Source organism: Panulirus ornatus, chromosome 17 (assembly GCF_036320965.1).
Source record: "Panulirus ornatus isolate Po-2019 chromosome 17, ASM3632096v1, whole genome shotgun sequence".
In the NCBI taxonomy this organism is placed as follows: domain Eukaryota; kingdom Metazoa; phylum Arthropoda; class Malacostraca; order Decapoda; family Palinuridae; genus Panulirus; species Panulirus ornatus.
Window position 1 is genome coordinate 22,610,032 of NC_092240.1, and position 12,370 is coordinate 22,622,401.

The 12,370-nt window shown below is 50.2% G+C and overlaps 2 protein-coding genes across 10 annotated transcripts in view; one reads left to right on the forward strand and one right to left on the reverse strand.

Moving 5' to 3' along the window:
• The window catches only part of nudC (nuclear distribution C, dynein complex regulator), a 404,242-nt gene that overhangs the window by 306,786 nt on the left and 85,086 nt on the right, over positions 1-12,370 (reverse strand). The gene's annotated exons all lie outside the window — the stretch shown is intronic.
• Positions 1-12,370, forward strand: part of LOC139754622 (uncharacterized) — a 234,783-nt gene that overhangs the window by 202,884 nt on the left and 19,529 nt on the right. The window contains exon 1 of one of the 8 annotated variants that reach the window (XM_071672095.1): positions 10,306-10,508. The exons of 5 other annotated variants lie outside the window; for them this stretch is intronic. In XM_071672095.1, coding sequence (XP_071528196.1) covers positions 10,377-10,508 — 132 coding nt within the window. In that variant the 5' untranslated portion in view covers positions 10,306-10,376. Of the gene's footprint in view, positions 1-10,305; positions 10,509-10,544; positions 10,996-12,370 lie in introns of those variants that run through there. 2 more of the 8 variants (XM_071672094.1, XM_071672102.1) reach the window with 2 other exon arrangements.

Here is a 12,370-nt window from a genome sequence, read left to right on the forward strand (position 1 = left end):
GATGGGTCGTGTTGTGGGACAGACTGGGGATGTTGATGGGTCGTGTTGTGGGAGAGACTGGGGATGATGATGGGTTGTGTTGTGGGAGAGACTGGGGATGATGATGGGTTGTGTTGTGGGACAGACTGGGGATGATGATGGGTTGTGTTGTGGGACAGACTGGGGATGTTGATGGGTCGTGTTGTGGGACAGACTGGGGATGATGATGGGTTGTGTTGTGGGACAGACTGGGGATGATGATGGGTCGTGTTGTGGGAGAGACTGGGGATGATGATGGGTTGTGTTGTGGGACAGACTGGGGATGATGATGGGTCGTGTTGTGGGACAGACTGGGGATGATGATGGGTTGAGTTGTGGGACAGACTGGGGATGATGATGGGTTGTGTTGTGGGACAGACTGGGGATGATGATGGGTCGTGTTGTGGGAAAGGGGGACTGGGTACGACGAGACGGGCAAGCAGCTCTCTCTCTCTCTCTCTCTCTCTCTCTCTCTCTCTCTCTCTCTCTCTCTCTCTCTCTCTCTCTCTCTCTCTCTCACTTCACGACCCAACAACTTCAACAACAGCGTCCCCCCCCCACCGACACAATCTCCAAACTCAAATTCCCTTCATTTCATCGGTCTTCCCGCGCCCTGCCACCACGGGCGCTGGCGTTAAACACATCCCAGGACAGATCACATCCGCCATCCTGTGACGTCACAGGCAGGTAATTTCAGAGTGTGTGGGGGAGACGATATAAATCAATACAATCACGTCTGGGATTTCCTAAACCCACGCTGATAATGTCACGTTTACACACACACACACACACACACACACACACACACACACATATATATATATATATATATATATATATATATATATATATATATATATATATATATATATATATATATATATCAGAATTTACGGGACGCTCTCGCCACTATTACCAACCATGTAGTGAGCAACAAGCGCTTCAGCCATGGAGGATCCCTGATCATGACGGTGCTACCTGCCACCCAGTGTACGTCAGGCTACGACCACTACCATCACCTTACACTCGATGACACCACGGCAAGTACAACACTGACGTCATCCCTATACTCGGCTATAACACTGACGTCATCCCTATACTCGGCTATAACACTGACGTCATCCCTATACTAAGCTGAGTGGATGACCTAACCCTGAAGAAAGAAATGTCGGCGTCACCAATCGTGAAGTGATGACCAAAGCCTCGTGACAAGTTATCGTGACCCATCACCACCATCACCGGACCGCTCCTCGTCACCACCATACCACACGTGTCTTCCCTACTCTCCCTCACCACCGTATGTGGTTCATCCCGCCGCCAGGGCTCCCGCACCGTGCCTGGGGGCGCCCTGTTCAACACCACACGTTACCACGACCATCAGGTACCCCTCCTCAGCCCCGGGCCGGTCGCTGAGACACGCACGGTTCCGCACACCGGCCACCAGTTCCTCTACGCACGCCACGAACACCTTCCTTATTACCACCATCTTAAACTACCAACCACACACTGGACCACGGCTGACACCACAACCTACCACAGGTCACCAAATCCCCCACCGCTGCCATCCAACACCAGAAGCTCACGGCAATAACTGGTCCCAATTTTTTTTTCCCTCTCGTTTCTGGAGATTCCCCAGTGACCAGCGCTGGCCAGATTTACGAAAAAAAAAAGCCCATCCTGGGTGTCGCACGGTAAATCCCCGGCAACTGAATATGTTTCTTCTTATGTGACATTCTTTTATTTCTATCCCACTGATTTCTCCACTCACATTATTACCTTCTTCAGTACAGAAAAAAAAAAAAGATCCTTGCCCAGCTCTGTTGTCACATGACAAGGTAAACAACACATCCCTGGTCATCAAGACGCTGCCAGCCTCCTGCTGTGACCACCACACGACGTGCACTCGTCCACACGAGGACGCCCCTGCCTACATTACACGAGGAGACGCACCTGACCCGCTCCTAGTGGTCCCGAACCAGTCATCAAGCTGCCTTTACCGTTAACGAGGCCTTAACGATCACCAACCACCCATTAACGATCACCAACCACCCATTAACGATCACCAACCAACCATTAACGATCACCACCAACCAACCATTAACGATCACCACCAACCAACCATTAACGATCACCAACCAATCATTAACGATCATCACCAACCAACCAATAACGATCACCAACCAACCATTAGCGATCACCAATCACTCGCGGTTTTAATGACCCCCTCCCCTCCCTCCCCCTCCACTCGCGCACCGTCGGCCCTGAGAGAACTCAGGGAAAATTGGATTTTCTCATTCTAAAGGCATCCTAAATCCCACCCCCACCCTTGATAATACGCCACTGGACCTTATTTTGCATACCAGACAACCTAACATTTTCGGGGACATATTCTCGACTTGTGTTCTGTACACCGAGTGCAACGTTTCCACGAAATCCACCACAGTTTTCGAAGAAACATCAACTGTGACCCAGTGCCTCTCTCTACAGGGTTCTGCAGCCCGAGGATGCGCTACTTCCAGCAGCAAAAGAAATGTAGAATCCTTTGGAGTGAAACGTTCTTGGACGAGACGCCCAAATAATACAGCCCCGCCAAAGGTGACTTTTCACTCGCGGTGTATCCTCTCACAGGTGGAGTCTGGTTACTCTCTCTCTCTCTCTCTCTCTCTCTCTCTCTCTATATATATATATATATATATATATATATATATATATATATATATATATGGAGAGAAAGAGACGGGGGGGGGGGGGGGGTAATGGTGGGTGACTGGCATTATCAGTGTGTTAGCGTCATTAGATCTTCCTTGAGTTACCATGAGCTGGCCCGGGAGCCCCGGCCTGTTCCCGGACCTCACGCCACAGTCGACCCCTACAATGTTCCTACTATTGTCTTCCCGTCATTAAGCCAGCACATCCCGAGAACAATACCGCACCTTGAGTGAGAGAGAGAGAGAGAGAGAGAGAGAGAGAGAGAGAGAGAGAGAGAGAGAGAATGGGGGAAGGGGGGAGGAGGGGGTCTTACCACTACACACCACCACCCTCTGTCAACATATACGTCCACACCAGAGACCCGTCCCACAGCCTCATACCCGCAACGGTGCCGTATATCATTACAGTCATGACTGCAGGCCGAGGTCCCACCCAGGATACTGATCTTCCACACCTGCTTTTTTTTGCCATGGACGCTACCACACCTCACTCTCCCACACCTGACCCATCCTTCCTCGGCCCATCCCTCACCTTCCCATACCTAATTGATTTGAACTGTGTCGGTGTCCATAGCAAGTGTATTGTGCGCCCTAAGCTCATCCTGTGAGCGGTAGCGCTAAAGCATTACATGGGTCACCCAGGGTCTTACTCAGACCCCAGTGGATTGATATTACATAAGATGTTACAATTTGTATTTCAGTACATACATTACATAGTTTCATATGGTAAGTTTTACCGACAAGATGCAAAAAGTGAATACAAACTGAAAATTTCGAGTATCAAACCTCCTCCTCCTCCGCTCTATTCTATCCCACCTGTTACCCCAACTCCGGCCACCGGTCCCTCGCAGTCCTGGTCCTGCCACCCCATCACCGACACAGGCTCTGTCATGCCTTCTGCACCACATACGCCCACCTGCACGCTCGACCCCGTCCGGTTACTTGCCCCGCCAGCCCCATCACTACCTGACCCGCCCACCCTCCGGCAAAGGTTCCAGGCAGAGATCGTGGGGCCGTTGCCTTTACCCACGACCAAAGGAACGTCTGCCACTACCTGGCAACTCTCCGATGCCCCAGAAAAAAAAAAAATCTTCCTTGTATATTCGGGGGAAATACCGTCCGCACATACCCCTTCCACCTGCCCCCACACCCCCCAACACTTGAGACATAAAAGCTTGCGTCCTCCTCCCTGGTCCACACTGTGTTCCTGATACCAGTGCAACCGGGAGGAACGGCTCGCCACGAGATAGACTTACGTTAACATGGGAGCACGTAAGGACGGAAACACCGACAGCCAAGGCAGGCCCAACACCACAGAACCTTTCCATTTTCCCACGGTCACAATGGACAACAACAACACAGAAGAAAACACAGACAATTCCTCTCTCCTCAGTGTGAGCATTACTTACAGTTTTTATCCATTTCTATAACTATGGCTTCATTGTTCCCTCTCCGCTTTAACCTGTACAAAAAAAAAAAAATTGTCTTGTGGCCCTGAAAAGCCTCGCTGAAAGCCAGACGCGCAACCCTCACGCTGGGTCGAAACTACTTGTCCTCGCGGCGCACGAAAGTTCATGGACTAACAAGATGTGTACCACCACTACAAGTCTACCTTCGTACAGGAGGCGTACTCCCGACCCGTGTTGCACCTCTGCCTATACTACAGCGCCCGTGGCCTCTCCTCCCTGGAGTGTCGACCCTGGCTCGGGCAAGCCCGGTAGCTAGCTAGCATGAACCAGAGGCGCAACGGCATCCCGAGTATCCTCTTCCCGGACACCACACACTCATGACTCAACCTCTGGCCTTCCCTTGCACGAGCAGACATCTCCTCCTGACCACAACGGCAAACATTGTCCTACGTATTCTCGCCAGTAATGAATGTAAGTGTATACTTCAGTAAATACCTAAAAAAAAAAAGGGGGGGTGGGCACTTCCACTTATCGGAGAGTTTGTAATGCTAACACTGGTTGGTGGAACGGATTTATCCCAATACTCCCTCAAGGTTACGGTATGTCCTTGGGAAGGCCAACTGTAATCCAAGAATTTTTTTCTTTACTAAATATTTGTGTCGGTGATTAAGTGGAGGAAGTCATCCTTAGTGGATAACGTCGCCACGTTCGCTAGAACTTATCCAACCATCGTTTGTTTACCAAAAGTAATTATACAACTACCCGTCGTTGGGGACGATGGTTTAACCTCTGAACTACAACAGATCAAGATGTGACCGTCAATCTTCCGCGTTTCATAAGAAATTGGCTTGATTTCACAACATTCCTGGAAGTGAGGCTAAAATCTGGCGAGGAACAGACGGAACTCGCCGTGTTAGGCAAGCAGGGAGGGAGGCAGGCGCTGGCTGGTCGAGGGCAGCCAGGGCTGGTGGGAGGGAGGTACCACACACACACACACACACACCATCGTGTAAATCTATTGTGTTGTCTTAACGAAAAATGTAAATTCAAATTTCCTATATACTAATTAATTCCTCTGTAGAGCAGCACCACTAGCAAAATGCAAGAAAATTAACACGGCTGATGCAGTGCTGAGCTAGCTGTTGTCTCTCTCAGCTGCTAATTCGCTGCGTACCACACGTCCATCCTGTGGTGACCTGTAGCACTAAGAGACCACAGGGGTCAACGGACCACTGAGGTCACCGAGGGTCTTCGTCACACGAGACCGGCATCCGCACGGAGGAGACACTGGCGGTATCTGGCGCCCCTCACAACCACACCCTTGACGGGAGTCGCTATAACAATGCCCCCGCCAGCTCTGGTTTTCTCCCACGCGAGAGCTGTGGTTTTCCCCCAGCACCCACCCGACACCCCCGTCCTCAATTTCCCTTCCTCTAAGCAGCCTGGGAGGGGGGGGGGGGGCATGGCTAACATGGCTCGAGCATCAGTAGGAGCAACACCAAAACAAACCCTGGCTTCATTATTCGCGTCGCAATGAGCAACATGAAACAGGAAAATCGTTAATCTTGTCCTTGCTTCGAGAAAAACCCTGACTCAAGGATGATTCATCACACCACAACCTTAAAAGAATATACTTTATCTTGTTACCAGACGATCATGCTGTGTCCGCTCAACCGTAAGATTTAACTGTTAAACTCTTGAAAACATGGGCCACGAAGGCGACCCCACAGTAGTACACGAGCCGATCAATGCCCCCCCCGCCCCCACTCTGGACCCCCACACTCGAGCCATCCCTGTGCTCAACAAAATCCGGGCCAGCAGGCCTTTACGAGCACAGGTGCGACACGCCCTGGTGATCCAACCAGCAGAGGTACACTTCCACACACCGTAACTTCTTCTATAACACAATACGACGTCGGTCACCCAGCATCTCCTATTCAACAGTCATGGGTGATCATAAGAACTTCCGATCTCGTACCCTGCTCACGATGCGTGGAGGCACCCGGTCCTTCACATACGCTGGACTCACCCGCCACCCGCAGACTGATCAAGTCTTCACAACAAGTTACCATCCCGGCCACAGCAGCCCAGCCCTCACCGTCACGTCACCAAGACAACACGCATCACACAACCATCCCCAGACCGACCCTCATAGTCATGGTCACTCAAATGCTGTGGGAGAGACTGGGGATGATGATGGGTTGTGTTGTGGGAGAGACTGGGGATGATGATGGGTCGTGTTGTGGGACAGACTGGGGATGTTGATGGGTCGTGTTGTGGGAGAGACTGGGGATGATGATGGGTTGTGTTGTGGGAGAGACTGGGGATGATGATGGGTTGTGTTGTGGGACAGACTGGGGATGATGATGGGTTGTGTTGTGGGACAGACTGGGAATGTTGATGGGTCGTGTTGTGGGACAGACTGGGGATGATGATGGGTTGTGTTGTGGGACAGACTGGGGATGATGATGGGTCGTGTTGTGGGAGAGACTGGGGATGATGATGGGTTGTGTTGTGGGACAGACTGGGGATGATGATGGGTCGTGTTGTGGGACAGACTGGGGATGATGATGGGTTGAGTTGTGGGACAGACTGGGGATGATGATGGGTTGTGTTGTGGGACAGACTGGGGATGATGATGGGTCGTGTTGTGGGAAAGGGGGACTGGGTACGACGAGACGGGCAAGCAGCTCTCTCTCTCTCTCTCTCTCTCTCTCTCTCTCTCTCTCTCTCTCTCTCTCTCTCTCTCTCTCTCTCTCTCTCACTTCACGACCCAACAACTTCAACAACAGCGTCCCCCCCCCACCGACACAATCTCCAAACTCAAATTCCCTTCATTTCATCGGTCTTCCCGCGCCCTGCCACCACGGGCGCTGGCGTTAAACACATCCCAGGACAGATCACATCCGCCATCCTGTGACGTCACAGGCAGGTAATTTCAGAGTGTGTGGGGGAGACGATATAAATCAATACAATCACGTCTGGGATTTCCTAAACCCACGCTGATAATGTCACGTTTACACACACACACACACACACACACACACACACACACACATATATATATATATATATATATATATATATATATATATATATATATATATATATATATATATATATATATATATCAGAATTTACGGGACGCTCTCGCCACTATTACCAACCATGTAGTGAGCAACAAGCGCTTCAGCCATGGAGGATCCCTGATCATGACGGTGCTACCTGCCACCCAGTGTACGTCAGGCTACGACCACTACCATCACCTTACACTCGATGACACCACGGCAAGTACAACACTGACGTCATCCCTATACTCGGCTATAACACTGACGTCATCCCTATACTCGGCTATAACACTGACGTCATCCCTATACTAAGCTGAGTGGATGACCTAACCCTGAAGAAAGAAATGTCGGCGTCACCAATCGTGAAGTGATGACCAAAGCCTCGTGACAAGTTATCGTGACCCATCACCACCATCACCGGACCGCTCCTCGTCACCACCATACCACACGTGTCTTCCCTACTCTCCCTCACCACCGTATGTGGTTCATCCCGCCGCCAGGGCTCCCGCACCGTGCCTGGGGGCGCCCTGTTCAACACCACACGTTACCACCACCATCAGGTACCCCTCCTCAGCCCCGGGCCGGTCGCTGAGACACGCACGGTTCCGCACACCGGCCACCAGTTCCTCTACGCACGCCACGAACACCTTCCTTATTACCACCATCTTAAACTACCAACCACACACTGGACCACGGCTGACACCACAACCTACCACAGGTCACCAAATCCCCCACCGCTGCCATCCAACACCAGAAGCTCACGGCAATAACTGGTCCCAATTTTTTTTTCCCTCTCGTTTCTGGAGATTCCCCAGTGACCAGCGCTGGCCAGATTTACGAAAAAAAAAAAGCCCATCCTGGGTGTCGCACGGTAAATCCCCGGCAACTGAATATGTTTCTTCTTATGTGACATTCTTTTATTTCTATCCCACTGATTTCTCCACTCACATTATTAGCTTCTTCAGTACAGAAAAAAAAAAAAATCCTTGCCCAGCTCTGTTGTCACATGACAAGGTAAACAACACATCCCTGGTCATCAAGACGCTGCCAGCCTCCTGCTGTGACCACCACACGACGTGCACTCGTCCACACGAGGACGCCCCTGCCTACATTACACGAGGAGACGCACCTGACCCGCTCCTAGTGGTCCCGAACCAGTCATCAAGCTGCCTTTACCGTTAACGAGGCCTTAACGATCACCACCAACCACCCATTAACGATCACCAACCACCCATTAACGATCACCAACCAACCATTAACGATCACCACCAACCAACCATTAACGATCACCACCAACCAACCATTAACGATCACCAACCAATCATTAACGATCATCACCAACCAACCAATAACGATCACCAACCAACCATTAGCGATCACCAATCACTCGCGGTTTTAATGACCCCCTCCCCTCCCTCCCCCTCCACTCGCGCACCGTCGGCCCTGAGAGAACTCAGGGAAAATTGGATTTTCTCATTCTAAAGGCATCCTAAATCCCACCCCCACCCTTGATAATACGCCACTGGACCTTATTTTGCATACCAGACAACCTAACATTTTCGGGGACATATTCTCGACTTGTGTTCTGTACACCGAGTGCAACGTTTCCACGAAATCCACCACAGTTTTCGAAGAAACATCAACTGTGACCCAGTGCCTCTCTCTACAGGGTTCTGCAGCCCGAGGATGCGCTACTTCCAGCAGCAAAAGAAATGTAGAATCCTTTGGAGTGAAACGTTCTTGGACGAGACGCCCAAATAATACAGCCCCGCCAAAGGTGACTTTTCACTCGCGGTGTATCCTCTCACAGGTGGAGTCCGGTTACTCTCTCTCTCTCTCTCTCTCTCTCTCTCTCTCTCTATATATATATATATATATATATATATATATATATATATATATATATATATATATGGAGAGAAAGAGACGGGGGGGGGGGGGGGGTAATGGTGGGTGACTGGCATTATCAGTGTGTTAGCGTCATTAGATCTTCCTTGAGTTACCATGAGCTGGCCCGGGAGCCCGGCCTGTTCCCGGACCTCACGCCACAGTCGACCCCTACAATGTTCCTACTATTGTCTTCCCGTCATTAAGCCAGCACATCCCGAGAACAATACCGCACCTTGAGTGAGAGAGAGAGAGAGAGAGAGAGAGAGAGAGAGAGAGAGAGAGAGAGAGAGAGAGAGAGAGAGAGAATGGGGGAAGGGGGGAGGAGGGGGTCTTACCACTACACACCACCACCCTCTGTCAACATATACGTCCACACCAGAGACCCGTCCCACAGCCTCATACCCGCAACGGTGCCGTATATCATTACAGTCATGACTGCAGGCCGAGGTCCCACCCAGGATACTGATCTTCCACACCTGCTTTTTTTGCCATGGACGCTACCACACCTCACTCTCCCACACCTGACCCATCCTTCCTCGGCCCATCCCTCACCTTCCCATACCTAATTGATTTGAACTGTGTCGGTGTCCATAGCAAGTGTATTGTGCGCCCTAAGCTCATCCTGTGAGCGGTAGCGCTAAAGCATTACATGGGTCACCCAGGGTCTTACTCAGACCCCAGTGGATTGATATTACATAAGATGTTACAATTTGTATTTCAGTACATACATTACATAGTTTCATATGGTAAGTTTTACCGACAAGATGCAAAAAGTGAATACAAACTGAAAATTTCGAGTATCAAACCTCCTCCTCCTCCGCTCTATTCTATCCCACCTGTTACCCCAACTCCGGCCACCGGTCCCTCGCAGTCCTGGTCCTGCCACCCCATCACCGACACAGGCTCTGTCATGCCTTCTGCACCACATACGCCCACCTGCACGCTCGACCCCGTCCGGTTACTTGCCCCGCCAGCCCCATCACTACCTGACCCGCCCACCCTCCGGCAAAGGTTCCAGGCAGAGATCGTGGGGCCGTTGCCTTTACCCACGACCAAAGGAACGTCTGCCACTACCTGGCAACTCTCCGATGCCCCAGAAAAAAAAAAAATCTTCCTTGTATATTCGGGGGAAATACCGTCCGCACATACCCCTTCCACCTGCCCCCACACCCCCCAACACTTGAGACATAAAAGCTTGCGTCCTCCTCCCTGGTCCACACTGTGTTCCTGATACCAGTGCAACCGGGAGGAACGGCTCGCCACGGAGATAGACTTACGTTAACATGGGAGCACGTAAGGACGGAAACACCGACAGCCAAGGCAGGCCCAACACCACAGAACCTTTCCATTTTCCCACGGTCACAATGGACAACAACAACACAGAAGAAAACACAGACAATTCCTCTCTCCTCAGTGTGAGCATTACTTACAGTTTTTATCCATTTCTATAACTATGGCTTCATTGTTCCCTCTCCGCTTTAACCTGTACAAAAAAAAAAAATTGTCTTGTGGCCCTGAAAAGCCTCGCTGAAAGCCAGACGCGCAACCCTCACGCTGGGTTCGAAACTACTTGTCCTCGCGGCGCACGAAAGTTCATGGACTAACAAGATGTGTACCACCACTACAAGTCTACCTTCGTACAGGAGGCGTACTCCCGACCCGTGTTGCACCTCTGCCTATACTACAGCGCCCGTGGCCTCTCCTCCCTGGAGTGTCGACCCTGGCTCGGGCAAGCCCGGGTAGCTAGCTAGCATGAACCAGAGGCGCAACGGCATCCCGAGTATCCTCTTCCCGGACACCACACACTCATGACTCAACCTCTGGCCTTCCCTTGCACGAGCAGACATCTCCTCCTGACCACAACGGCAAACATTGTCCTACGTATTCTCGCCAGTAATGAATGTAAGTGTATACTTCAGTAAATACCTAAAAAAAAAGGGGGGGGGGGTGGGCACTTCCACTTATCGGAGAGTTTGTAATGCTAACACTGGTTGGTGGAACGGATTTATCCCAATACTCCCTCAAGGTTACGGTATGTCCTTGGGAAGGCCAACTGTAATCCAAGAATTTTTTTCTTTACTAAATATTTGTGTCGGTGATTAAGTGGAGGAAGTCATCCTTAGTGGATAACGTCGCCACGTTCGCTAGAACTTATCCAACCATCGTTTGTTTACCAAAAGTAATTATACAACTACCCGTCGTTGGCGACGATGGTTTAACCTCTGAACTACAACAGATCAAGATGTGACCGTCAATCTTCCGCGTTTCATAAGAAATTGGCTTGATTTCACAACATTCCTGGAAGTGAGGCTAAAATCTGGCGAGGAACAGGACGGAACTCGCCGTGTTGAGGCAAGCAGGGAGGGAGGCAGGCGCTGGCTGGTCGAGGGCAGCCAGGGCTGGTGGGAGGGAGGTACCACACACACACACACACACACACACACACCATAAACAATAAGTCAGCTAGGTTCCTGTCTGTGGTAAGACATGTGGGTTATCATTATTAACACTCGACCACCTCTCTCCATTAATATCTGTCGCTGGGAAAACATACAGACAAGTGGGATATCAGTACTTACACTCCTCCCGCTCTCCACTACCAAAACACTCGTACCTGTGAAGAAAAGATATTCCGTTGAAAGATGCAAATCCATCCAAGAATGAAGTGATGATAATCATTACAGTAATGTGATCAAAGACAACTGAAAGCTACTGCTCTACTGATCCTTATGATAAGCATGAAAATCATATTTCATCATCAACAGGTACACTAACATCTTTGTACAGTAAATATTAAGATACGGTGTAAAACAGTTGCATTATACTTACGAACACGTTGTTCAAATTCCTAACCTCAATAAACCCTACGGATGAAACAACCGACATTTCAAATATTTTTGCTGAACCATGTTTTTTTGTTTTTGTTTTTTACATCACAGCGCCACCTAGTTTACACTGCAGTGACGACAGTCCATGGACGATGATGCAGGGTAACGCATGCTGTTCATTTGTTCTTCATCCTACTTCTAATCTTCAAGACAGTAGTGTATATGATCATTTCATAGCGCATGCTGTACACAATGTCTTTCATTCTTATCGTTCGTACCGTCTGCTATACAAATTGCTTACCGTAGATAACGTAGCGAAAATTTACGTACACCGCTATATACTGAGAGACAGCCTGCTGCTCTTGTGGCCTCACTATGCCGGGTGGGAGACAGCGCACTCACTCACGCCACCTACCACACGTACAGTTTACCATCACAAGGAATGCTAA